A 27,276-nucleotide genomic window follows, 5' to 3' on the forward strand; every position below is an offset into this window, starting at 1 on the left:
TTATTTAGTTATTATTCTGGGTCCAACCAGAAGAAAAACAAACAGTAATTTGAGCATGGAAAGTGTAATGAAAAAACTATTAATTATGAAAGAGGATTAGAGTAAGGAAGGAATGGCCAGCGACAAGTAAAGAGAACGCCAAAACACACAGTTAGCAGAAATAAGGAGAGCCGCTAACCCTCCAGTTGAAAAGAAGACCTCCTCCTCCCTGCCCACAGGACTGAGGTCCAGACCCGGTTGAAAAGAGCATGACTGTGGCTCACTGGATGGTAAAGAAGCTGCTGTGGTGTCTCATGGTGGAACTTTCTGGAAATATGCCCTCTGTAAGTTGCTGGAAATCCACATTCTAGGGTTCCAGTAAAACTATGCACGGGGAGATTTCTCACCTGAGGCGCTACTCCAGAACTGCTTGATAGAAGATGCTGATGGAAGCTGTCGTCCACTGCTCTCTCTACGCACTGCTGAAGCCGACTACCGGAGAAGTTGTGAGCCCCGGGAGCAGGGCTGAGGACGCCCTCGGAGCTGCAGGAGTGAGTGGGTGCTGAAGACGCCACCAAGAGCCTTCCCAGCAAGCACCGGGGCATCACGAAGCAACACCTTCCTCAGGTGCCATCAATTAGGAAAGCCTAACATCACACGAGGTGGCCAAAGAAAAACTATTTAAAGGACCCATAGCACTTTTCACAGAGCAAGTAACAAAAGAGTGAATTTCGAGCTGAGAGGCGATAACCAATGTTACCTCAAGAAAAATTAAATTTAAACGGAGTTGTTTTTTTTGTTTTTTGTTTTTTTTGGCGCTACACGGGCCTCTCACTGTTGTGGCCTCTCCCGTTGCGGCGCACAGGCTCTGGACGCGCAGGCTCAGCGGCCATGGCTCACGGGCCCAGCCACTCCGCGGCCTGTGGGATCTTCTCGGACAGGGGCACGAATCCGCGTCCCCTGCATCGGCAGGCAGACTCTCAACCACTGCGCCACCAGGGAAGCCCTAAAAAGGAGTTTTTATCACATAATCAGTGAAATGCAAATTCAAGCAATAAGATGCCATTTTTGACTAAAAAACAAACTGACACAAAGAGTATATAATATTAAAACGTTAACAATGGCTCTCTTTGGGTGGGAAATTACCAGTGAATTTCTCATTTTTCTTGGAGCATTGCCATATTCCTACAATATAAATGTACATAGATTTCCAATGCACAAAAATAAAATACAATTATCAACTCAGCTACCCAAAAAACTTAATATTCACTCAATAACTTTTACTCTGTATTTAATTACAGCATAAAATGTAAGAACAAATGCAATATGGATGCTGCATATTAAAGGGACTCGATCAGTCTTACTCATTTTGTGGAATCAAGGAAAGGACCATTCAAGCGTTTCCATGAGTTTCTCTTCCATTCTACCTAAAACTCCCTCTTGCTGGAGGAATTCTGTCCATCAAATTCTAGTTATCCAAATCAACACATTTAATATATCTTACAGGGGTATCAGTGCTTTGTGTGTGTGTATGGGGAGGGGTGGTGGGTACAGGTGAAATAAGTTTAGGAAATGATCAATGTACCAAAGGTGAACAGGTTTACATATTATTGTTTCTATCTGTACATACCACACAGGTTTGTACAGAGCTGCAATAGTGTTTGGATCTAGCTAGAGCCTGGATATGATTCTGCTTTACCAACCCAACAAGGAACTTCTTCTATGCACATGACTGAATCAAGGTGAATGAACATGTTTGGGGGAAGTTTTAAAGGCCTACACAAAGCACTACAGCTCTGTCAAGTGATGTAATATAATTATAAAAGTTCTTTAAAAAAAATTTACTGTTGCCTTTCAGTCTACCTTCCTGTATTTTACTACACTCTACCTTATTTTAAATGTGATTTAAGGAAATGTTTTGCTCCATACTTTCTTAGTCTATCCCTCCCTTTCTTCCTCTCTGCCTTATAAAAGAATATATAATCGAGCCAAAAAAAACCCCCTCCAGCTTATTTGTAAAAAAAAGCTTCAACTAGCAACCTAAGTGTCCAGCGACGGATGAATGGATAAAGATGTGGCACATATATGCAATGGAATATTACTCAGCCATAAAAAGAAATGAAATTGCGTTATTTGTAGTGAGGTGGATGGACCTAGAGTCTGTCATACAGAGTGAAGTAAGTCAGAAAGAGAAAAACAAATACTGTATGCTAACACATATATATGGAATCTAAAAAAAAAAAAAAAAAAGGCTCTGAAGAACCTAGGGGCAGGACAGGAATAAAGACGCAGATATAGAGAATGGACTTGAGGACACGGGGAGGGGGAAGGGTAAGCTGGGACGTAGTGAGAGAGTGGCATGGACATATATACACTACCAAATGTAAAATAGATAGCTAGTGGGAAGCAGCTGCATAGCACAGGGAGATCAGCTCGGTGCTTTGTGACCACTTAGAGGGGTGGGATAGGGAGGGTGGGAGGGAGGAAGACACAAGAGGGAGGAGATATGGGGATATATGTATGTGTATAGCTGATTCACTTTGTTATAAAGCAGAAACTAACACACCATTGTAAAGCAATTATACTCCAATAAAGATGTTAAAAAAAAATAAAAATAAGCTTTAAAAAAAGCTTCAACTACAAAGGGACATGTTACCGCCTGCTACCATCAATATAATACCTAACAATTTATCACTGACGCTGTAAGAAAGTTAGTGGTGTACCTAAAACCATCTTTTATTTTAAATATCCCTTGTTGTGCTAGTAATGATTTTCCTTTATTATCCCCAAGTCATATATTTAAACCTAAAGAGACAAACCCAATTTCACTTCTCTAAATTAATCTACTGTAACCACATGTACCCTAACTGTAGGAGATGCCTGAGCCATTTTCTACTTAAAATTCTGAAAGACTCGTGCTCACATAATCCCCACTGACACTTTTGCAAATGACCAAAAATTTCATCAAGGCCACTGGATCAGAACAATTGGTGGGTACATCAAGTAAAAAGCAATATAAAGGGTTAACACTAAGAATACCTTGAGGGAAAAGCCTAATTGTGTGCCTCTGTAGGTAAGACATCCATATTTCTTTTAAAATGCTTTTAGGGCAATACTACAGATGCATGTTAATACACCCTGCTTGATTTAAAAAAAAAATTTAATGGTGGAACATATCAAATTCAAATCGCACAAGTTGCAGCACTTGATTTTTCTTAAAAGGTCCATTTTTACTCCTTACTCTTCAATCTTGACATCACTTTTAGAATGCGTCCCCAACACCTGCCCCCTGATCCAGGCAGGCAGTGATATTTCCTTACGTCTATGTTTCTTTTATCACATTGCATCATAATCATTTACTTAATCAACTTTCTGCTTCACTACGAGTTCTGTGAAGCCAGGATCCATGTTTTATTAAGTTTGAATCTCCAAAGTTTCGTGGATTTGCTGTTTCAACAAATATTTATTAAATGTCTACTCTTTCCCAGATGTGTGTGCTGGGTATAAATAAGGTGGCTTGTCAAAAAGAGAGATGCGGTTCTTGGGCTCATGGAATTTAGAGTTCAGTGAGGGAAACAGTAAATTAACAAGAAAACATTCTAACAAATAATTACAAATTCATATAAGTTCTATAGTATAAAAGAGAAAGACGTTGCGACACATGTTAACCTGGGGGAATTTCTCGGGATAAACAGGACAAGGCCACCTTGGAGGCCACTTGGAAGCCACTTGGAAACCACTTGGAAGTATGTGAGGCTCAACATAAGGGAACAGAGTGTGTGAAGTTTCTGAGTCCAGGAGAACTCAGCAGGAATAAATGGAGGGGTGAAGAAATAAATGATTTGGAAATGAACACTGTGGCAACATGATGGAAAGTTGAAACATTACCTGTGTCTCTAAGAAGCTTATAAACAGCAACGAAATTGAGCCCGAGAATCCCCATCCTTTCCGTCCTGCAAGTCACTCAACCTATTTCTATTCTTTTTTCTTTTAACCAAGGCAGACATTGCTAATCAATCACGGCATTCTTCCCCCCTAAGGCTGGACAGAGCTTAAATTTTTTTCTTAATTCAGTGTTTCTGCCAACCATTACCACTCATTCAAAATGGGCACTCAAGATGATACCCTTTTGCCCTTCCTGATGTAAGCGGTTAATACCATTTTTACCTAATTAATAAACATTTGATATTGGCTTGAGGGGGACAAGAGGTAGCAAACTGAGCTAATATATATAAAGCAGTGAAGGTTGTACATGGATAAGCAGCCTGGCTCATTACAGGTGCTGAATTGATAGGAGTGATTATAATGATGCTGGGAAAATATGGGGCATCCAGTAATTGATGGGAGCTAGCATTTGAGGCTACTCCTGAGGGTGAGAGAAATTACCAAGTGGGAAGCACTGAGTCACTGAAGTCACTCTTTCATAACGTCATCGTTTTTAGCTAACATAACGTCATGTTAGCTTGGGACAGCCAAGCTAATATTTTCTCAAAAATACAGAGAAAAGAATATCTTTACACTCAAGCAAAAAAAAAAAAAAAAAAAAGATCATCATCAGAAAGGATATATGCAGTTGGAAACTAGCATCTTGACCTAGTCCTACTACATTTAGAAATGAAACCTCATCAGCTTTACTGACTTCACCACAAGTAGTCCGTGTACCAGAACTTCAGCAAGCCAGAGTTAGCCAGTCTAAAACATTCAGTTTTCCCCCATCTGCACTGAGTGAACCATGCATCTTAGGTATAAAATGATAGCATTTATAATTTAGTAAGAGCTAAACCCAGAAGTACTCTAACATATTATTAAGGTTGAAAATTTCTTAGAAACCAAAGAAATACAGAGGTTTAGTTCTTATGATGATATTAATTGGAAATACGTTGCATCTACTACATGTTGAGAATCTCCTTGGATATGAATTGATGCACTGAGACCTAGCCATAAGATATAGCTACCCAATCCACTGCCTACTTATAAGTTCTTCTGAATAAGATTTTATTATATATTGTTGCACTTTAGAACTGCCTATGTTGGGCAGAGTAGTTTTCCTGAGTTATAGTAATAGATACCACTTTGAGTGTCTGTTTTATGTCAGTGCCCTGCTAGGCCTTTTATATATATTATTTATAATGCATATAATAACCCAGTAAAGACTGACCTGATTTCTACCTCACAGACAAGGCAACTGCAGTTCAGAGAATTTAAGGAACTTGTTCAATTTACGTAACTAAATCAATGATAGGGATGGGACTTGCAGTTCTGTCTCACTCCAGAGCTCATGTCATTTTCACTACCCTTTCTTTGCACGTTAGCTCTGTCTCATTCCACAGCCACACACAGATTAGGGAAAATTAGAGGACCACCCCAGACACCACACTTGTAAGGGCCTGCCTTTAGGAAGGGGGAAAGCGGGCTAGCTTGTGGGGGAGAGAGTTGTTCCCATCTGATGCTAGGGCTTGTATAGCCTCCATCAGCCCCGGAATCTCTCTGACAGCACCTGAGCAATGTATGTGATCAGCACTTTCCACCTTCCTTATGGTTACATATGCTGATTAATTTTTCCTGGTATAGATGCTCATTTTAACAAGTCACTCGTTGTAAACAGGGCCAGGTGTAGGGCCCATTTCCTGCTCCACCCACTTTATTGAAGCCAAATACTCCATCTATATCCTTCCCGAGTTGTATCTCACAGTTATAGACAATAGGTACTGTGAGTCTTAAGCATGAATAGATTGACATAAAAGCATTCTCTCTTCACTAAAAGGAAAAAAAAAAAAGTACACTTACTGGGTGATAATATGGCAGGAAGTCTGCTATATATCTTTATAAACAGGGTACCGAGGTATAATTAGTCCACTTCAGCTCACAGATGCTTTCACTCTTTTCCTGATTTTCGTTTTGTTTTGTGCGGCTCACGACAGACCAATCCATTTTTGCAGAGATCAGGCCCTGCAGCCCTCTGTACCTGAATCAAGTACAGAGATGAGCAGCTGGGAAGATGGGGGAGGCGGTCAGGGAGGCAGGGAGACCTGAACAGATGAGTAACGGGGACCAGGAAGGAGGACAGAGGCTCCATACATGATTAAACATGAATATGGGTCCTCTTGCCAACCAGATGCATCATCTTTATGCAACTGGAATGACCCCTTTTCCCACACCTCCCTACGCTACACAGAATGCTTTGACTGATTTTTATTGACAGCTCAGCATGTGCTATAACAACGGTAGCACACCGAGTAGAACAGGTTGACAGTGTGGCAGATACCGCCATCCCTTTCCAATGTTTGTAGGCTTTCTGAGCAGGCCGTGGGCGTCCTGTGCACCTCACTCCTCTTCTAGCAGAGGCCAAGCGATGCAGACATTAACTATGCACCTAAATGAGACTCCTAATGAGACAGAGCAGGACCCTATGATCCTTTCCCCTAACCATGTCCTCTGCCTGCTTTTTGTCTGTGGAAAAACTTTAGCCCAAAATTAAGTTTAATCAGAGAAGTGAGAAAATGCAGAAGCAAAAAATAAAAGCAGTCAAACAGGACAAAACAATAATAATTTATCAGTAAGCAAAGTTAAGGACCTTTAGTTCCTCCTCAATGGCTATAGATAATATTCTGAGCCATATCCTGTGAGCTGTGTGAAACCCCACTAGGTGAAGAAGTTAAGTACATGATGACCAGACTGTAGGCATGACATAAGCTGCCACAATTCACAATTCTGAGAACTGGCCTCAAAGAAATGAGAACAAACCGACCCTGGGACTGAAGACTAACTGTACTTAAAACAATCAAGATGACACTGGTCAGACCACCGATGACCAATTTCAAGATGACGGTCAGAGCTGACTGTGCTGTTTCTGCGTGTAGCCCCCCTCCCTCCGTCTATAAAAGCTCTTGCCCCCTCATTGGGTGGGTGCGGGGAGTTGGCCTTCGGACAGGCGTCCTCCCTCCCACACCCCCTGGTCGCCGGCACCCAAAACAAAGTAAACTTTCCTTTCCACCAACCTTGCCTCTTTACTTGCTTTTGAGCGGCGAGCAGCTAGACCCCACCTCCGGTTACACTAACAGGAAAGGCAGAGAGAAAAAATCATTTAAAAACATGATGTAGAGAACACAGATGTAGAGAACAAATGTATGGACACCAAGGGGGGAAAGTGGCGAGGGGAGGGTGGTGGTGGGATGAATTGGGAGATTCGGATTGACGTATATACACTAATATGTATAAAATGGATAACTAATGAGAACCTGCTGTATAAAATAATAAAATTAAATTAAAAAATAAAAAAACCCATAAGTGGCACTTTATGCACCAGTTCAAATAAGGGGGAACCTAATCATTGTGAATGATAAACAAGTTTGTGAAAAACCCACTGCTTATTAGAACAGCACGCTCCACGTAAAAAGAAATTTTCTAATGGTAAATATAGCAGAAGGCTACAATTACCTTTCAATGATTGCAGTCCACAGAAAAGCCATTTAGTGATAAATTGCAGAGCAAGAGGAGATTATCACCTGTTTAAGCTTCCACTGATTCTATCAAGTTGTTTGCCTGGCAGTATCTAGGCTATGATGGAAAAGCTGAGAAAAACTCATTCTTCCCCTATCTAAATATTATTAATTGCAAGCATTCATTTTGAAAGATTCGTGGCTCTTTGGGAGAAAAGGATCTGCTTGACAACTACTAATTATACTTAATAATAAATAAACTTATCATTTACATAATTATTTTCATATTTAAATCCTTTCACAGATTTTGTTTCCTCATATGGAATATCAGTGCAACTTGACTGCATATAATGTTATGAAATTTCTGTGAAACCAGCCCCAAGTAGTAAGCTTTCGTAAGAAAATTGGGGCCTTAATCTTATCTATATTAACAAGTGTTAACAAATCATTAGAATTTCCTTTTTCAGCACCTGAAGAGGCGGGCAGTATTGAACAACTATCTGAGGAACACTGAACTGACTTTTTGGCAAAACACCCAGTTAACGCCAAAACTGTGCAAAAATATTTAGAAGAGGCAGACACATGAGGCAACAAGATCAATGAGAGACGTATTAAATTAAAAGAAATGCCTCCCTCTCTCTATCTGTCTATCAACAGGGTGAAAACAAAAGAGCAAAACAAATGAAATCAATATACTTAATATAGTTGTGAATGTAAAGGTCTGAATATAGATTTTTAAAAAATTGCACGAGTTGGATATTTGACCTAGTGAGTACACGTGTAGAAATTTATTCTAAGGATTTCACAGAAATCTAGGTACCATGGCATTAATTGGAATATTTGTAAAAAAGAAAAACTTGGAAATAATTTGTTTCCAACAATAGGGCATTGTTTAAATAAGTGATATCATATGTTGAAATATTAAATAATTTTTAAATTTTCTAAATGAGGAATATTAGATCATGTGGGAAATTGTCATGATAACATCAGGTGAAAAGGTGAAAATAAAAATTATATAAACAGTATATCTTATCCTTATTAAATAATGTATGTATAAAATACATGTAAATATATTTTTATATAAATATATATGCATATATAAGTGGGAAAATGCAAAAATGGAAAAGATAATATTTATATCAGAGTTCTGCAAGTGTATTTATATTTTTCCTTTACATTTTTCTGTATTTTATAATTTTTCTACCATAAAATATTAATTTAATTACTATGTATTTTTGAACAACTCTATTTTTTAAAATTGTTTTTACATATAGAGTGGTCACGTGTTTGCTTAACAGAGTGCAAGTGAAAATTAAAGGCTGTTTTTGTGGTTCTCATGATGTTTAAAAGACTAAAACAAGTTCTGAGACCTTGAAGTCTACTTTGGCCACACAATTCCACATCTAGTCTGGGAGCTCATCATAAGACTATCAAGCAACTGGGTGAAAAAGATATTTGCTGCAACACTATTTATAATAGGAGAAACAAGGAACCAACATTAAGGTCTACCGAAAGGGGATTTATGAAATGAATGGTGGTACAACCACTGCCTAGAGCTACAGCTATTAAAACGATCGTGTTCCGGCAACACAAATTCACCCAGGAGGGGCTGTTCTTGCAGGCTGTTTGCATCAAATAGGAAACGCTGACGATGAAGCTCTCGTTGGAGAACACCTCCCAGGGCATCAGATGTACCTGCGCTTCAACTTCCCCCACATCCAGGTAAGGCTGCACACCAAGTATCACCAGACTGTCCACTTTTCAGGAGAAGCTGCAACACGCCTAGGCTTTTCAGATGTTGTGCAGGCCCGGGGGTGGGACTGGGGGGTGGGAAATAAAATGTCTACGGGCTGAATTTAACTAGTCAGCCAAGAGTTTGCAAACTTTGATGCAGAATTAAATTTATAACTATGTAATAATGTCCAATGCTTACATTAAATTTTAAAACGGGTTTAAAACATTATGTTTTTATTTAGGTTAAACTATGTGTATATATTAGTATGTTTGTGTGATGTTCACACAAATGAACATACACACAATATAGGGAGATAAAAAGCAGACATGAATGGATCTGAAAGTACTTTTCTTTGGGTAATGGGTTATTTTGAATGACTTCAGGGGTTTTTTTCCATACTACTCTATATCTATATTCTATTATATAAAATATTGTATATTTATACTATTCTGTATTTTTATTTTTGAAACAAACACATGCAGATTTTATAAGAATTAGATAATTATACTTAATAGAAATATAGATTTCCTTTTTTGCATATGTTGTCTCATTCTGTCTCAAAAGGACCATGTCAGAAGCACTAGATCCAGTTCTGAGCATTGCCTTTTTGGGAGTATTTTAGAAAACAAAAGCAAGTACAAACATCAATAAACAAGATGGGGAAGGGCCTAGACATACTTTCACAGGATTTTTAGGAAAAAACATTAGATGTTTTCCTGAAGAAAAGTAGACTTCAGTTGTGTGATAATGGACTACAAAGATGTGAAGTGCAAACATGGGTATTTGAAACTCAAATATTTTTCTCTGTAGTTCCATCAGGTCAAGCTAAGACCAATGGGTGACATGCTTCAGGAAGGCAACTATAAGGAAGTACTTTGTAGAAATTATAGCTGTTCGTATGCTGGATGACTTAACTCACCAAGTAGAGCATTCAAGATACGAGGAGTGCTCAAACAGAGGCCAGATTACCAGTACTTTTATAGCATGAATTCTTACATTGGATGAGGTGATAAAACAGATGACGTCAACTTCTAAAATCGAGGTATTTCCCTTTGAGTCCTAACACTATGATAATATAATCTCAGTTATGGTATAAAGCAGGTAACTGATTTGAGAAGGGTACTGAGTTTGAGGACATATTGACTGATTCATTCCACAAATACTTTACTAAGGGACTATGCTAAGGGCCTGGGATCCCATGAAACAAAATGCCAGCAGAAGTGAATCTCTTTAATGAAGCAAAGTATGTGGAAGACAAATCATTAAATGCTTACTTACAGTAAAGCATGCAATGTATCCTGAAATAGGATATATAAATGACTATATGTCCAGGGCTTGCCCCAAGAGCAAGTCTTCTCTAAATGGATTATTTTCTTTTCCCTTTCTTTACTTTGTCTTCCCCACTTATACCTCTACTCTCTGCTTCAGTGAAAGATATTTCTCCTTTCCACTTCTAGCTGAAAAAAAAACAAGTCTCAGGTGTCAATTTACTATGTAACTGTGGGTCCCTCTCTGTATTACAAAACAAGACTCAGGGGACAGTGAGTCCTGATATCATGACCTCCAAAAGGGATCTCTGAACATTTCAATCGTTTTAGAGTCTTTTCTACATCTTTTCCAATGATTCAGGTATGGAGGTTTCTGTATCTTGGGCCTAGAATTCCTTCTACTGAGTGGCGAGTCGATGTGGTTTTACTGCTTATATCCTATAAGTTCTTTTAATTAGTGTCTTATAGCCTCCCAAAGTGTTTATATATATATGACTGGCCACCATTTAAAATGAAAAAAATAATTTACATTGCTACTTATCCTCATTGAGTTGCCCATTTAAGAAGCAGAACTGCACTGTCAGGGCATCCACTTTTGTAATACCTTAGCCATAGTATTTTAACATATATAGTAGTTCTCAATATTTACAGTGTATTGGAAGCACCATATTAGTCAGGGTACTCCAGAGAAACAGAACCAATAGGAGATATATAATAAATATAATGTAATATATGTAATTGCTTTAACATATGTAATTGATATTAAACATATTAAATATATTGTATATTAAATATAAGCTGGAAACTAGGAAATCCAGGGGTGTAGTTTTCAGAACTGACGTAAGCCACAGTCAGAGGGCAGGGGATCAGATCAAACACTCAGGCAGAGAGAGCAAATTCTCCTTTCCTCTGACTTTTTATTCTTTTGGCGCCCTCAAGAGATTGGATGAGGTCCACCTACACTGGAGAGGGAAATCTGCTTTACTCCATCTACCAATTCAAATGCTAATCTCATCTGGGAACACCCTCACAGACCCACCCAGAAATAATGTTTAGCAAAATACCTGTGTATCTCAGGATATAGTTGAGAGTTGATACTTAAAATTAACCATTACATTCTGCAAACCTTAAAATATACCAATGCCTCAGTCCAACCCCCAGAAATTCATATTTAATTGGTATAAATTACGGGCTGGGCTTTAAGATTATCAAAAGCTCCCCAGGAGATTTCAATGAATCACCAAAAGTTAAGAACCATTAACATCATAGAACATTTCTTTCTTGATGAGAAATCAAAATGCTTCTCACTTTTAGCGTTGATGCCCTGGGAGAGATATTATCTACCTCTGTAAGGTGCCTTCAGAGTATCCCACTGTACCCCATGTAGTCAGGATTTTCAAACAGGCCACTGCAAACATGTGCCTCCAAGTCTGGTCAAAGTCAATCCAAATTTTTTTCCCCAATATGGTAGGAGATGGGTAGAATTTCTTTTATGATCACCACGTTGTATGGTAGGCATAATTATTCCCATGTAGAGGGTGAACTGAGATTCAGAGAAAAATAGGGGTGCATATTGCCACAAAGCTAGCAAATGTAAAAAATTAGGAAAAGGTCAAGTTTTCTGATCTGAGTTAAATAAGTAGTAGGTATCATTATTTTATTTATTCCACAGATACTACTGTCAGGGGTGAGTAGAAAAAAAGCAAATGAATAAAAATGTAGTCAGCCTATGAACGGGAAGATTAGCTAGCATCCTTCACACAAAAGACCTGATATGTATTCGGCCACTAGAGAGGTTTAGTCAGCTGTATTTACAGTCCCATAAATGGAAAGAAGAATCATGACAAAAGGAAATTCTATGAATCCAGGAAAAAACACATCAAATTAAATAAATAATTCACGGGCAGAGCAAAGATTACAGAGTTGGCTCTGATAACAAAGTATCTAAAATAAGTGGTGATGTGTTTCTCCAACCACACAGGCTGCCAGTCCAGGTGCAAAGGAAAATAAATAAAACTATTATAGATCTAGTAAGAGTTAAACAGACAATAAAAACCAACAATGGAGATGAATTTTAAGTTGGTGATTCTTTGAACAATCTTCAAAAGATTTCATTTGCTCTGTTAATGCAATGTCAAGTCCATTTTAGAAATAAAAGAACATTTTTCTGCTTGCTAGAGTTTAGACATAAATCCTCAAACTGTATTAAATCAAGATGCTTCTAGAATCATAGCGCTAAAGATCATCAAGGATTATTAAAGAACTATAGTCACTCCCTCATTTTACAGGGGAGAAAACCAAGGTGGTACATGACTGTGTGATGGGCTTAAAGTCCACATGATTCCCATCAGTGGCCAAAACAAGATTAGAATGCAGGTGCTCCCATTTCCTCTTCACTTAATTATTCATCATTCTTTAGGCATTTTGAGCACAACTAGTGCACTGCTGTTTGAAACCTGACCTTTCCAATGGCAGTCAAAATGCCATACTTTAATAGTGCTTCCATTGTCTTTGACCAGAATATTAAATAACTGGCAATCATGTTCTGAGCTTCTTTCCAGATGAATTATATGTTAAGCTCTATTTCAATATTGATTTGTAATATACTTTAAAGCATGTTGATCTTCCTCTGGTCTCTTCTTACAGTTCTGAGCTACATGAATGCTAGAGTTCCTAAAATTTGTGATTTTCTGAATGGCCATCTCTACTATGTCCACCAACCCAACAATAGTCACTGCTTGTTGCTAGACAGAAAAAAAAAGTTAATACATTTACAAGTGAAATCCTGTGTTCGTTGTTTTAAATGAAAAACAGAAACCTATTTGATTTAGAATCTAAACCCTAGAAGCATACACAGGGCTTAAAGAAATGTATGATTCTTCTATGGAATATTGGAGAATTCTTGTTTAATCAATGGAAGCACATCGTTAGTTTACTCAGGTCCCTAAAAAGGTGGAGGACCTCGCTTAAAAGAAACAAGTGACTATCTTAGTTAATGTAAATAGAAATGCATTTCCAGCTTATTTATGGTTGTTCATTTCTATACCATACAGTGGTCTGTTTCTCAGGACATCAGTATAAAAGGCAAATTGATAGGTGAGAAGGATAAGTGGTATAATAAAAAAGTTAAAAGCATGGGCTACATGACATGGACAAGTTACTCAGCCTTTCTAATCTTCCATATGCACATCTATAAAACAGGGAATAAAACATATTACAAAGAGATATGCTTCTCCTCCCACCATGCTTTGGCCTTCACATGTTTGGGAGGCATAGGAGATCCAGTGCCTTTCCCCTCCATCCTCTTCTTGGAAGAGGAACTGTTAATGTTATTGGTCAGTAACCAGAACATCTATGGAGCAATGGGTAGAATTATTACATTTGAAAGTGACAAACGTGTCACATGGTTCTGTCCCAGTAGCTCAGCTTATGATTCACAGAATAAGGCATGTTAGCTTAAGCTTGTCCCATGACCTAGTCATCTGTGATTTGGGGGCAAGAGAAAGAGAGAAGGAAAGCCTCAATTAGAATTCCAAAATGAAGTAACAGCGGCTAGCTCACTAGTAATAAATAATACTTTGGTCTTTTCTGATTATCGTTTCTTGTGTATGGATCCCTTGGCAGGAAACTTAACCACCCACTTCAGAGGTCTGTTATGAAGTCCGATATGGTATAAAAAGGGCACAGTGCAGTGCCTCACATGCAATAAGCTGTCAAAGAATATTATCTAGATGACCTTGGATTTGCACTTAAATGTTTGTTATTAAGTCAGTTTGCATGGGACTAGTATCCAGAGCCTCAGGATAAAGTAGATTCATGTGAGTTAATAAATGAAAAGCTCTCTGAAATTCTAGATGGCAGGTCATGCTAACTCAGGTAAGTGGAAGCTGGTGGCTGGGCGTTCCCTCAGGACACGTGTTTTGATGGAATGAGGACTCAGGGTGTAGAAACCAGCTTGGCAGTGGATGGTAAACCATTGCCCAGCACATGCTGCCTCCTGCTAAGCAGAAGGCTCTCATGCAAATTGCTTTCTGAATCATTCATTAGCTGTCGGCAACCCTCATCTCTCCTCCTGCAGCTGTTCTTTCTGATTTTGCCTGCAAACTTTTCATACTGGGCAGGCTCCCAAGCCAAACAAGTTGCCCCTCTGCAGGCTTTGTTCCTGGGGGCGAGAAGTGAACCTCACAGATAAGTCAAAGTAAGGATGCACCATGGACTAATACACACTGAAGGAACAGACTCCTGTAAGCTAAGGTGATGAATGCCTTTGAAAGTAATTTTCATGCGGCTTCCTATGAGAACGTCAGCCAGGCTCCAGAAGTTATATGCTGCAATTTAAAAATTATCTGCCTCTGTAGACTTCTAAAGCTTCTATCAGCTAAGAAGTATCTCTTTTAAAAAAGAAAGTATTTCTATACAATTTTAAAGACTACTTTCCATTTATTACAAAATATTGGCTATATTCCCCGTTGTATAATACATCCTGGAGCCTACTTTACACCAAATAGTATGTACTTCCCACTTCCCAATTCCAACTCTTAAATTGCCTTTCCCCCCTCCCCCACTGGCAATTACTAGTTTGTTCTCTATATCTGTGAGTCTGCTTCTTTTGTTATATTCACAAGTTTGTTTTATTTCTTAGATTCCACATATAAGCGATATCATACAGTATTTGTCTTTCTCTGTCTGACTTGTTTCTCTTAGAATAATGCCCTCCAAGTCCATCCATGTTGCTGCAAATGGCAAAATTAATTTCATTCTTTTTTATGGCTGAGTAGTATTTATATATATATATGTATGCAAATATATAAGTTTTAATTATATATATATTATATATATATATAATATATATATAATATGTATATAAAAAATCTTCTTTATCCATTGATCTGTTGATGGACACTCAGGTTGTTTCCACGTCTTGGCAATCGTAAATAACGCCTCTATGATGCTGCGAACATTGGGGTGCATGTATCTTTTTGAATTATAGTTTTGTCTGGATATATGCCCAGGAGTGGGATTGCTGGATCATATGGTAATTCTAGTTTTAGCTTTTGAGGGACCTCCGTACTGTTTTCCACAGTGGCTGTACCAATTTATTACATTACCACCAGAGGAATGTGTGGGAAATCTCTGTACCTTGTGCTCAATTTTACTGTGAACCTAAAACTTAATTAATTAATTCCCAGCAGCATTAGCAAATAAGACCATGCATTTTTTTAAAATCTTTTTTTAAGGCATAGTAAATATTTGCTGAATAAAATGAGAAACTCTATCTCGATTGGGTGGATTAAATCAGCAGAAACTAAGCTTCACCTGTGATTTTAGCAGCTGAACTGGTTGAGAAATTCAAAGCAGAACAGGCACAAGTCCTCTCTGAACAAGGTAAGGTACAAGAAAAGGAAGGATGGATGTTGTAGGCAAATCATAACACTCTATCATGGCTAAATATAATATCAGGAATTAAATAGCTTTAAATCATATAAAAATTTCCTTTACTCGTATGCCCCCTCCCACATAAAGTGGAAGGTGAGCACAAATGTAAATCAAGCAGGCAGAGGCTCCCACTATCTTATATATGAAATCAAAATTCTAAAGTGTTTTCTTCAGAATCCCTTTTGCCTGGGTGCAGAAGAAAAAGTAGCTGATCAGTGCACCCAAAGGTAAAATGAAAAATAGTAAAAGAAAGTTTTTCTACATTTTTGAATTTAAAATCTGAAATACACTTCTTTAATACTCTTCTTATTTATACCCATGTACCTTAAAAACCAAAATTAAAATTAAATTGTATTAGAGCAGAGGAGCAAAAATTTCCAGCCAATCCAAAGGTTAAGTGGTGCCTGATACACTGTTTGAATAAAGTTACGAATCCATATCCAGACTCAGCTAGAAAATTAAAGCGTGCTGTGATCACTTGGTACGAAGAGGGGTCATGGCAATTGATTTTATTTATACACACTTTCATACATAATAATTTATCAAATTTGTCCTATGCCACTTTCCATGCTTTTTTAATCCTCATTTAATCTCTACCAAATGAATACTGTGAAACACGTTTAATCATTATTCCCATTTCCAAGATGTGGAAACTGAGGCAGGAAGTATGGTACATCAAAATTCAGAAATTTTGTCACTCCAAATATCTCCAGGTCTAGCTCTTTAACCCGTATAATAGTCTTTTTCTCTTTTCCTTGCCGTGTGAACCTTTCATCTTCTCCCACTGTCAAATTCAAGTGTTAACTCTAACCTCTCTTGACCTCCGCTATCCACTGGAGGATGCCTTCTGGCTTCCTAGAAAAGCTTCACCATTCTTAGCAGAGTACTTGAGATCTAGCAGGTGCTTTGTTAAGTGAATGAGTTAATAAACATATAAGAGAGCATTCAAATTGCCATTTAAGGGATGGAGAAACAGGCTCTGAAAGATTAAGTAACTTCCTTCATGTTAGGGGTCAAGCTGGAATTCAGATTCTGAAGCCCAAGTGATCATGCTCAGAATAATCTAAGTTATCTTCATTGGGATAGAATATGCTCAGTCTATATCCCTCATTAGACTCTAAGGAACAAGAAGGCAGTACTAGGTACCTAATGCACTTCATTTTGGGTAAATTTTTCATTTATGCAAAAATACGTGTGTAAAGATAGACTAAAGCCTTAAGCTTTCCCTGCTGGATTCCCTGCTCAACTGTGAGTACTCCTGTGATGAAAACTCGCCTAACGCACTGAATGACCTTGACCAAGCAGCTTTCCTTTACAGCCTCCATTTTCTTTTCTGTAAAATACTGTTGACAGGACATGTTCCACCTGCCTCATAGAAATGCGTTTATAAAGCACTTTGGAAAGCATGAAGCTTTCTTTCTTTCTTTTTTTTTTCCGGTACTTGGGCCTCTCACTGTTGTGGCCTCTCCTGTTGCGGAGCACAGGCTCCGGATGCGCAGGCTCAGCAGCCATGGCTCACGGGCCCAGCCGCTCCACGGCATGTGGGATCTTCCCGGACCGGGGCACGACCCTGTGTCCCCTGCATCGGCAGGCGGACTCTCAACCACTGCACCACCAGGAAAGCCCAAGCATGAAGCTTTCTTCAAAAGCAAGCAAGTATTTTAAATGTCATTATTATAGGACTCCTTAAAAGGAGCCTTTTTATGGTGGAAAGAAACCTTAGCTTATCAATTGTGCAACTCAACCACAGAAAATTTAAGGCAGAACATGCATGACACAATAATAATTCCAAATAAATCCTTCTAATAGTTAAGTAAAGAGAAGTCAAAATTCTTCTCTGGACTATTTTGATTTCATACAAAGGGCATCCCTTTAGAAGTTATGGAAGTTCAGATACAGAACCTCAAACTCTAGATTGCAATGCGACATTTGTTTCTGAACTTCTGCTGCCAGTCTTGCTAACAGTTCACTTGCAATGTAATATATTACTGCATTTCATTTCTAGGCAAGAACATTATTTACTCACAGGAGAAATACTTTCCTGAGGAAAGACTGTCTTTGGAAACTTTCAAGGACATTTGAGAAATGCTTCAGCCCAAGCCACAAAATTATGAGCATGCTTTTGTGCCTCTCTGTTCCCAGGGCACCATTTTTAAAAATCTTTCATTTAAGTTTATTGCAAGCATCCATCTTCCCTTTCCAGAAAAAATAGCAATTAACACTTCATTGATTTCCAGTTTTCCTAGGTGTCATTTCATAATGCCTATATTGTAAGCAGTTCACATCATCATTTTCATCGCTTTCAACATTTTCCATGTTGTCTCCCTACCTGAATTGTGACTTTTTGTATGGAAAGTTTTATTTATCACTTGCATCTTACTTTGAATAAATCTGAAATCAACATTCAGTATTATTTAATTATTTTCATTTTCTTCAGTATGTTTCTAGCTTAGCAAACTATGGGTAAAAATGCCATGTAACAACAATATGTAATATTTACATAGAGCCCATGTAGTGAACATAGTCCTAAACTCTTACCAGATCCTCACCAGACCCTATAAAGTAGGTACTATTAACCTTGTCATTTGATAGATGAGAAAACTGATGCATAAACTGGTTAAGTAACCTGTCTGAGGTCAGATAGCTAGTGATTACTTTCCCCATCACCACCACTGTTTAGTTAATGCGTCCTTCCCATCTCAGTTCAAATGGCACTGACACAAAAAAGCCTTTCTTTGACCTCCTGAAAATACTGGGTCTCGTTGCTTTTACAGCATCATATGTTTATTATTCATTTCACATATTTGTGTGATTATCTAATTATATCTGAACGTATTTTTCCTAAGGGTAACTCTAGTCCAGCTGTGCTTTCCAAATTATGAAATCCGGGACTACGTGGGCTATGTCTGTTTTGCTTATTACTGTAGTTTCAGTATTTGGTGCATGGTAAGTATTCAGGAAATGTGCTGGATGGATGAATACAGGACTTTGTAAGAACAAATAAATAAATGACTGGATCAATAAATTTGGTTGATCATAACATAAACAACAGTGCCATGTTAAAATTTTTCTCTGGGTCTATACACAAACTCTTCTCAGACAGGGTTCCTGTTTGCTGTCTACACCACCAGTTGGAAGAGAAAAAAGCCAATCAAGGTCTGACTGTCATTATGTGTACAGGCTGAAGCTGATGCATTAGGTTGAGAGACAGGGTGATTTAGGAATAATTTTACTTCTGGCTGAACTATATATAGAACCAAGTCTTACGTAATAAAAAATAAATCTACTTTTAATATGTTTGTGTGAAGAATGAAATAGGAGCATCAAGCCCATTAATTGTGATATTTAATTATATCGTCCCATTTCCACATTCATTTCCATGAATTTGGATGCCTTTAGGTCAAGCTAACCCAAGCATTTACACCACCATGATAAATAGTGAAATATCAATGGATACACAGAAAGAAAATTCCCAAATTTAGCAGAGAACACATTAGCATGAACTTGTAAATTTAACATTCAAGTTCATTGGCGTGCAGAGAACCAAGTGACTTTTGTTAAAGTAGGAAACTTTATGACTATGTGAGGAGATGAACATCGAGAAAGTGCTCCCTATTTTAAAACCAGGACATTAGAAATATTTTAATGAATTTATTTTTTGCATATCTGCCATCTAGGTGACAGTAAAACTCAATATTTATACATCAGATTTTTAAAACATTGTGCATATATACTGTATACTGCTACAGAATATAAGTTGCCCCAAAATCTCCAAGATACAATATGGGATCAAACAAACAAACAGAATGACAAGAAAAACCAACTGTAATATTTTGACACCTCTTAATTATTAAATCATTATGTTTAGAGAAATAGAAGTTTAAAAATTGTGCTCTGAAGAGTATTTAAAATATGAATGAACCTTCAAGATGGCAGAGGAGTAAGACGTGGAGATCACCTTCCTCTCCACAAATACATCAGAAATACATCTACATGTGGAACAACTACAGAACACCTACTGAACACTGGCAGAAGACCTCAGACTTCCCAAAAGGCAAGAAACTCCTCAAGTACTTGGGTAGGGTAAAAGAAAAAAGAAAAAACAGAGACAAAAGAATAGGGATGGGACCTGCACCTTTGGGAGGGAGCTGTGAAGGAGGAAAAGTTTCCACACACTATGAAGCCCCTTCACTGGTAGAGACAGGGAGTAGTGGGTGGGGGGAAGCTTTGGAGACACGGAGGAGAGCACAACAACAGGGGTGCGAAAGGCAAAGCGGAGAGCATCCCGCACAGATCGGTGCTGACCAGCACTCACCAGCCTCAGAGGCTTCTCTGCTCACCTGCCAGGGCAGGTGGGGGCTGGGAGCTGAGGCTCGGGCTTCAGAGGTGAGATCCCAGGTAGAGGACTGGGGTTGGCTGCGTGAACACAGCCTGAAGGGGGCTAGTGTGCCACAGCTAGCTGGGAGGGAGTCCAGGAAAATGTCTGGATCTGCCTAAGAGGCAAGACACCACTGTTTCGGGGTGCACAAGGAGAGGGGATTAATAAAGCACTGCCGAAACGAGCTCCAGAGATGGGCGCGAGCCGTGGCTATCAGCGCGGACCCCAGAAACAGACAGAAGATGCTAAGGCTGCTGCTGCAGCCACCAAGAATCCTGTGTGAAAGCACAAGCCACTGTCCACACTTCCCCTCCCGGGAGCTTTTGCAGCCCGCCATTGCCAGGGTCCCGAACTCCAGGGACAACTTCCGCGGGAGAACGCACGGTGCGCCTCAGGCTGGTGCAACGTCACGCTGGCCTCTGCTGCGGCAGGCTCGCCCCGCACTCCATACCCCACCCTCCCCCCGGCCTGAGTGAGCCAGAGCCCCCGAAGCAGCTGCTCCTTTAACCCTGTACTGTCTGGGTGAAGAAAAGACGCCCTCAGGTGACCTACACGCAGAGGCGGGGCCAAATCCAAAGCTGAGCCCCAGGAGCTGTGCGAACAAAGAAGAAAAAGGGAAATCTATCCCATCAGTGGAATACCTGAATAGACAATGAATCATCCCAAAATTGAGGCGGTGGATTTTCTGTGATTTTGTCTGTATAGCTTTGCTTATACCATTTGTCCTATGGTTCTGTCTGTACGTCTTTTGTTTTTTTTGCTTTTTAGTATAGTTTATAGGGCTTGTTATCATTGGTGGATTTCTTTTTTGGTTTGGTTGCTCTCTTCTTTCTTTCTTTTTTTAAATTACTTTTTAATTTTTTTTTATTTTAATAACTTTATTTTATTTAGTTTTTACTTTCTTTCTTTCTTTTTTTCTCCCTTTTGTTCTCAGCTGTGTGGCTGACAGGGTCTTGGTGCTCTGAAGGGTGTCAGGCCTGTGCCTCTGAGGCAGGAGCGCCAAGTTCAGGACATTGGTCCACGAGAGACCCCCCCCCCCCGGCACCACGTAATATCAAAAGGCGAAAGCTCTCCCAGAGATCTCCATCTAAACGCTAACACCCAGCTCCACTCAACGACCAGCAAGCTACAGTGCTGGAAACCCTATGCCAAACAACTAGCAAGAGAGGAACATAACTCCACCCATTAGCACACAGGCTGCCTAAAATCATAATAAGCTCACAGATACCCCAAAACACACCACAGGATTTGGTCCTGCCCACCTGAAAGACAAGATGCAGCCTCATCCACCAGAACACAGGCACCACTCCCATCCACCAGGAAGCCTACACAACCCACTGAACCTACCTTAGCCATTGGGGGCAGACACCAAAAACAGCAGGAACTACGAACCTGCAGCCTGCAAAAAGGAGACCCCAAACACAGTAAGTTAAGCAAAATGAGAATACAGAGAAATACACAGCAGATGAAGGAACAAGGAAAAAACCCACCAGACCAAACAAATGAGGAGGAAATAGGCAGTCCACCTGAAAAAGAACTCAGAGTAATCATAGTAAACATGAGCCAAAAGCTAGGAAATAGAATGGAGAAAATACAATAAACGTTTAACAAGGACCTAGAAGAACTAAGGAGCAAACAAACAATGATGAAGAACACAATAAATGAAATTAAAAATTCTCTGTAAGGAATCAATAGCAGAATAACTGAGGCAGAAGAACAGAAAAGTGACCTGGAAGATAAAATAGTAGAAATAACTACTGCAGAGCAGAATAAAGAAAAAAGAATGAAAAGAATTGAGGACAGTCTCAGAGACCTCTGGGACAACATTAAACACACCAACATTCGAATTATAGGGGTCGCAGAAGAAGAAGAGAAAAAGAAAGGGACTGAGAAAATATTTGAGGAGAATACAGTTGGAAACTTCCCTTATATGGGAAAGGAAATAGGCAATCAAGTCCAGGAAGCGCAGACAGTGCCATACAGGAAATATCCAAGGAGAAACATGCCAAGACACATATTAATCAAACTATCAAAAATTAAATACAAAGAAAAAATATTAAAAGCAGCAAGGGAAAACAACAAATAACATACAAGGGAATCCCCATAAGGTTAACAACTGAACTTTCAGCAGAAACTCTGCAAGCCAGAAGGGAGTGGCAAGACATATTCAAAGTGATGAAAGGGAAAAACCTACAACCAAGACAATTCTACCCAGCAAGGATCTCATTCAGATTTCACGGAGAAATTAAAACCTTTACAGACAAGCCAAGGCTAAGAGAATTCAGCACCACAAAACCAGCTTTACTACAAATGCTAAAGGAAATTCTCTAGATAGGAAACACAAGAGAAGGAAAAAACCTCCAATAACAAACCCAAAAGAATTAAGAAAATGGGAATAGGAACATACATATCAATAACTACCTTAATGTAAATGAATTAAATGCTCCAACCAAAGGACATAGACTGGCTGAATGGACACAAAAACAAGACCCCTATATATACTGTCTACAAAGGAACCACTTCAGACACATACTAGGGACACATACGGACTGAAAGTGAGGGGATGGAAAAAGATATTCCATGCAAATGGATATCAAAAGAAAGCTGGAATAGCAATTCTCATATCAGACAAAATGACTTTAAAATAAAGACTATTACAAGAGACAAAGAAGGACACTACATAATGATCAAGGGATCGATCCAAGAAGATATAACAATTGTAAATATTTACGCACCTAAAATAGGAGCACCTCAATACATAAGGCAAATGCTAACAGCCATAGAAGGGGAAATCAACAGTAACACAATCATAGGAGGGGACTTTAACACCCCACTTTCACCAAAGGACAGATCATCCAAAATGAAAATAAATAAGGAAACACAAGCTTTAAACGACACATTAAACAAGATGGACTTAATTGATATTTATAGAACATTCCATCCATAAAGAACAGAATACACTTTCTTCTCAAGTGCTCATGGAACATTCTCCAGGATAGATCATATATTGACTTGTCACAAGTCAAGCCCTGGTAAATGTAAGAAAATTAAAATCGTATCAAGTACCTATTCTGACCATAATGCTACAAGACTAGATATCAATTACAGGAAAAAAACTGTACAAAATACAAAAACATGGAGGCTGAACAATATGTTACTAAATTACCAAGAGATCACTGAAGAAATCAAAAAATACCTAGAAACGAATGACAATGAAAACACGATGACACAAAACCTACGGGATGCTGCAAAAGCAGTTGTAAGAGGGCAGTTTATAGCAATACAAGCCTACCTCAAGGAAGAAACAACTCAAATAAACAATCTAACCTTACACTTAAAGCAAATAGGGAAAGAAGAACAAAAAAACCCCCAAAGTTAGCAGAAGGAAAGAAATCATAAAAATAAGATCAGAAATAAATGAAAAACAAATGAAGGAAACGAGAGCAAAAATCAATAAAACTAAAAGCTGGTTCTTTGAGAAGATAAACAAAATTGATAAACCATTAGCCAGACTCATTAAGAAAAAAAGGAAGAAGACTCAAATCAACAGAATTAGAAATGAAAAAGGAGAAGTAACAACAGACACTGCAGAAATACAAAGGATCATGAGAGATCACTGCAAACAACTCTATGCCAATAAAATGGACAACCTGGAAGAAACACACAAATTCTTAGAAATGCACAACCTTCTGAGACTGACCCAGGAAGAAATAGAAAATATAAAGACACCAATCAGAAACACTGAAATAGAGACTGTGATTAAAAATCTTCCAACAAACAAAAGCCCAGGACCAGATGGTTTCACAGGCGAGTTCTAGCAAACATTTAGACAAGAGCTAACACCTACCCTTCTCAAACTCTTCCAAAATATAGCAGAGGGAGAAACATTCCCAAACTCATTCTACGAGGCCACCATCACCCTGATACCAAAACCAGACAAAGATGTCGCAAAGAAAGAAAACTACAAACCAATATCACTGATGAACATAGATGCAAAAATCCTCAACAAAATACTAGCAAACAGAATCCAACAGCACGTTAAAAGGATCCTACACCATGATCAAGTGGGGTTTATCCCAGGAATGAAAGCATTCTTCAATATATGCAAATCAATCAATGTGATAAACCATATTAACAAATAGAAGGAGAAAAACCATACGATCATCTCAATAGATGCAGGAAAAGCTTTCCACAAAATTCAACACCCATTTACGATAAAAACCCTCCAGAAAGTAGGCATAGAGGGAACTTGCCTCAACATAATAAAGGCCATATATGACAAACCCACAGCCAACACCGTTTTCAATGGTGAAAAACTGAAACCATTTCCTCTAAGATGAGGAACAAGACAAGGTTGTTCACTCTCACCACTATTATTCAACATAGTTTTGGAAGTTCTAGCCACAGAAATCAGAGAAGAAAAAGAAATAAAAGGAATCCAAATTGGAAAAGAAGTAAAGCTGTCACTGTTTGCAGATGACATGACACTATACATACAGAATGCTAAAGATGCTACCAGAACACTAACTAGAGCTAATAAATGAATTTGGTTATATAGCAGGATACAAAATAAATGAACAGAAATCTCTTGCATTCCTATACACTAATAATGAAAAATCTGAAACACAAATTAAGGAAACACTCCCATTTACCACTGCAACAAAAAGAATAAAATACCTAGGAATAAACCTACCTAAGGAGACAAAAGACCTTTATGCAGAAAACGGTAAGACACTGAGGAAAGAAATTAAACATGATACAAACAGATGGAGAGATATACCATGTTCTTGGATTGGAAGAATCAACATTGTGAAAATGACAATACTACCCACAGCAATCTACAGATTCAATGCAATACCTATCCAACTACCAATGGCATTTTTCACAGAATTAGAACAAAAAATTTCACAATTTGTATGGAAACACAAAAGACCCTGAATACCAAAAGCAATCTTGAGAAAGAAAAACAGAGCTAGAGGAATTATGCTCCCAGGCCTCAGACTATATTACAAAGGTACAGTAACCAAGACAGTATGGTACTGGCACAAAGACAGAAATATACATCAATGGAACAGGATAGAAAGCCCAGAGACAAACCCACGCACATATGGTCACCTTATTTTTCATAAAGGAGGCAAGAATATACAATGGAGAAAAGACAGCCTCTTCAATAATGGTGCTGGGAAAACTGGACAGCTACATTTAAAAGAACGAAATTAGAACACTCCCTAACACCATACACAAAAATAAACTCAAAATGGATTAAAGACCTAAATGTAAGACCAGACGCTATAAAACTCTTAGAGGAAAACACAGGCAGAATACTCTATGACATAAATCACAGCAAGATCCTTTTTGACCCACCTCCTAGAGAAATGGAAATAAAAACAAAAATAAACAAATGGGACCTAATGAAACTTAAAAGCTTTTGCACAGCAAAGGAAACCATAAACAAGATGAAAAGACAACCCTGAGAATGGGAGAAAATATTTGCAAATGAAGAAACTGACAAAGGATTAATCTCAAAATATACAAGCAGCTCATGCAGCTCAACATCAAAAAAACAAACAAGCCAATCCCAAAATGGACAGAAGCCCTAAACAGACATTTCTCCAAAGAAAATATACAGATTGACAACAAACCCATGAAAGGATGTTCAACATCACTAATCATTAGAGAAATGCAAATCAAAAGTGCAATGAGGTATCACCTCACACAGGTCAGAATGGCCATCATCAAAAAAATCTACAAACAATAAATGCTGGAGAGGGTGTGGAGAAAAGGGAACACTCTTGTACTGTTGGTGGGAATGTAAATTGATACAGTCACTATGGAGAACCGTATGTCGGGTCCTTAAAAAACTAAAAATAGAACTACCATACGACCCAGCAATCCCACTGCTGGGCATATACCCTGAGAAAATCATCATTCAAAAAGAGACATGTACCAGAATGTTCTTTGAAGCTCTATTTACAATAGCCAGGACATGGAAGCAACCTAAGTGTCCATCGACAGATGAATGGATAAAGATGTGGCACATATATACAATGGAATATTACTCAGCTGTAAAGAGAAATGAAATTGAGTTATTCATAGTGAGGCGGATTGACCTAGAGTCTGTCATACAAAGTGAAGTAAGTCAGAAAGAGAAAAACAAATACTGTATGCTAACACATATATATGGAATCTAAAAAAAAAAGAAAGAAAGAAAGAAAAAATGGTTCTGAAGAACCTAGGGGCAGGACAGGAATAAAGACGCAGACATAGAGAATGGACTTGAGGACATAGGAAGGGGGAAGGGTAAGCTGGGACAAAGAGAGAGTGGCATGGACATATATACACTACCAAATGTAAAATAGACAGCTAGTGGGAAGTAGACACATAGCACAGGGAGATCAGCTCAGTGCTTTGTGACCACCTAGGGGGGGGGATAGGGAGGGTGGGAGGGAGATGCAAGAGGGAGGAGATGTGGGGATATATGTATATGTACAGCTGATTCACTTTGTTATAAAGCAGAAACTAACACACCATTGTAAAGCAATTATACTCCAATAAAGATATTTAAAAATAATAATAAATAAATAAAATGTGAATGACTGTTTTACATGTGATTCATCACAAAATCATAAAAGTGCAATTCTCCATTGTATATATTTAAAAATATATTCATGATGCTAAGGTCTTCATATGACTGTGGCTTTGGTCTTGAAACATGTAGAAATTTTTTCTTGAATTTCTATCAAACACAACTACCCAGCTGCCATTAACAAGTGATGTGCAAAGTCAGAGAGGGTCAACGCTTGTAGGATTTGGGAAAATTTTCTCCATTCTGTGAAGTGTCGAAGTCATTTATTGAACACCCACTAAGTGTAAAACAGGGCAGGATACTAAAATACTGAAAAAATGGACAACATATACTTTAAGTCTTCAAAGAGGTGATACTGACATTAAAATATGTGAGAAAATAACCAACGAAATGAAGAGTGCTATACTATCATTTTAGATAACAAATATGTGAGTTAAAATACATTTCTATGTGAT

At 38.4% G+C, this 27,276-nt stretch overlaps 1 protein-coding gene across 25 annotated transcripts in view; it reads right to left on the reverse strand.

Annotated features, from left to right (window-relative positions):
• The window catches only part of LOC149743871 (uncharacterized), a 164,399-nt gene that overhangs the window by 87,721 nt on the left and 49,402 nt on the right, over positions 1–27,276 (reverse strand). For 18 of the 25 annotated variants that reach the window (XR_016391691.1, XR_016391693.1, XR_016391686.1 and 15 more), the window contains one exon: positions 387–985. The exons of 5 other annotated variants lie outside the window; for them this stretch is intronic. Coding sequence is in view for 4 of the 20 variants with exons in the window: in XM_089906095.1 (XP_089762221.1) it covers positions 387–584 (198 nt within the window). In the remaining 16 variants the exon portion in view is untranslated. Of the gene's footprint in view, positions 1–386; positions 986–21,582; positions 21,635–27,276 lie in introns of all 25 variants that reach the window. 2 more of the 25 variants (XR_016391700.1, XR_016391706.1) reach the window with 2 other exon arrangements.

Source organism: Delphinapterus leucas, unplaced genomic scaffold (genome assembly GCF_059928025.1).
Source record: "Delphinapterus leucas isolate spDelLeu-1000000601 "Yukka" unplaced genomic scaffold, BTC_Dleu_Yukka2 spDelLeu_asBTCV2_sq62, whole genome shotgun sequence".
NCBI lineage: Eukaryota > Metazoa > Chordata > Mammalia > Artiodactyla > Monodontidae > Delphinapterus > Delphinapterus leucas.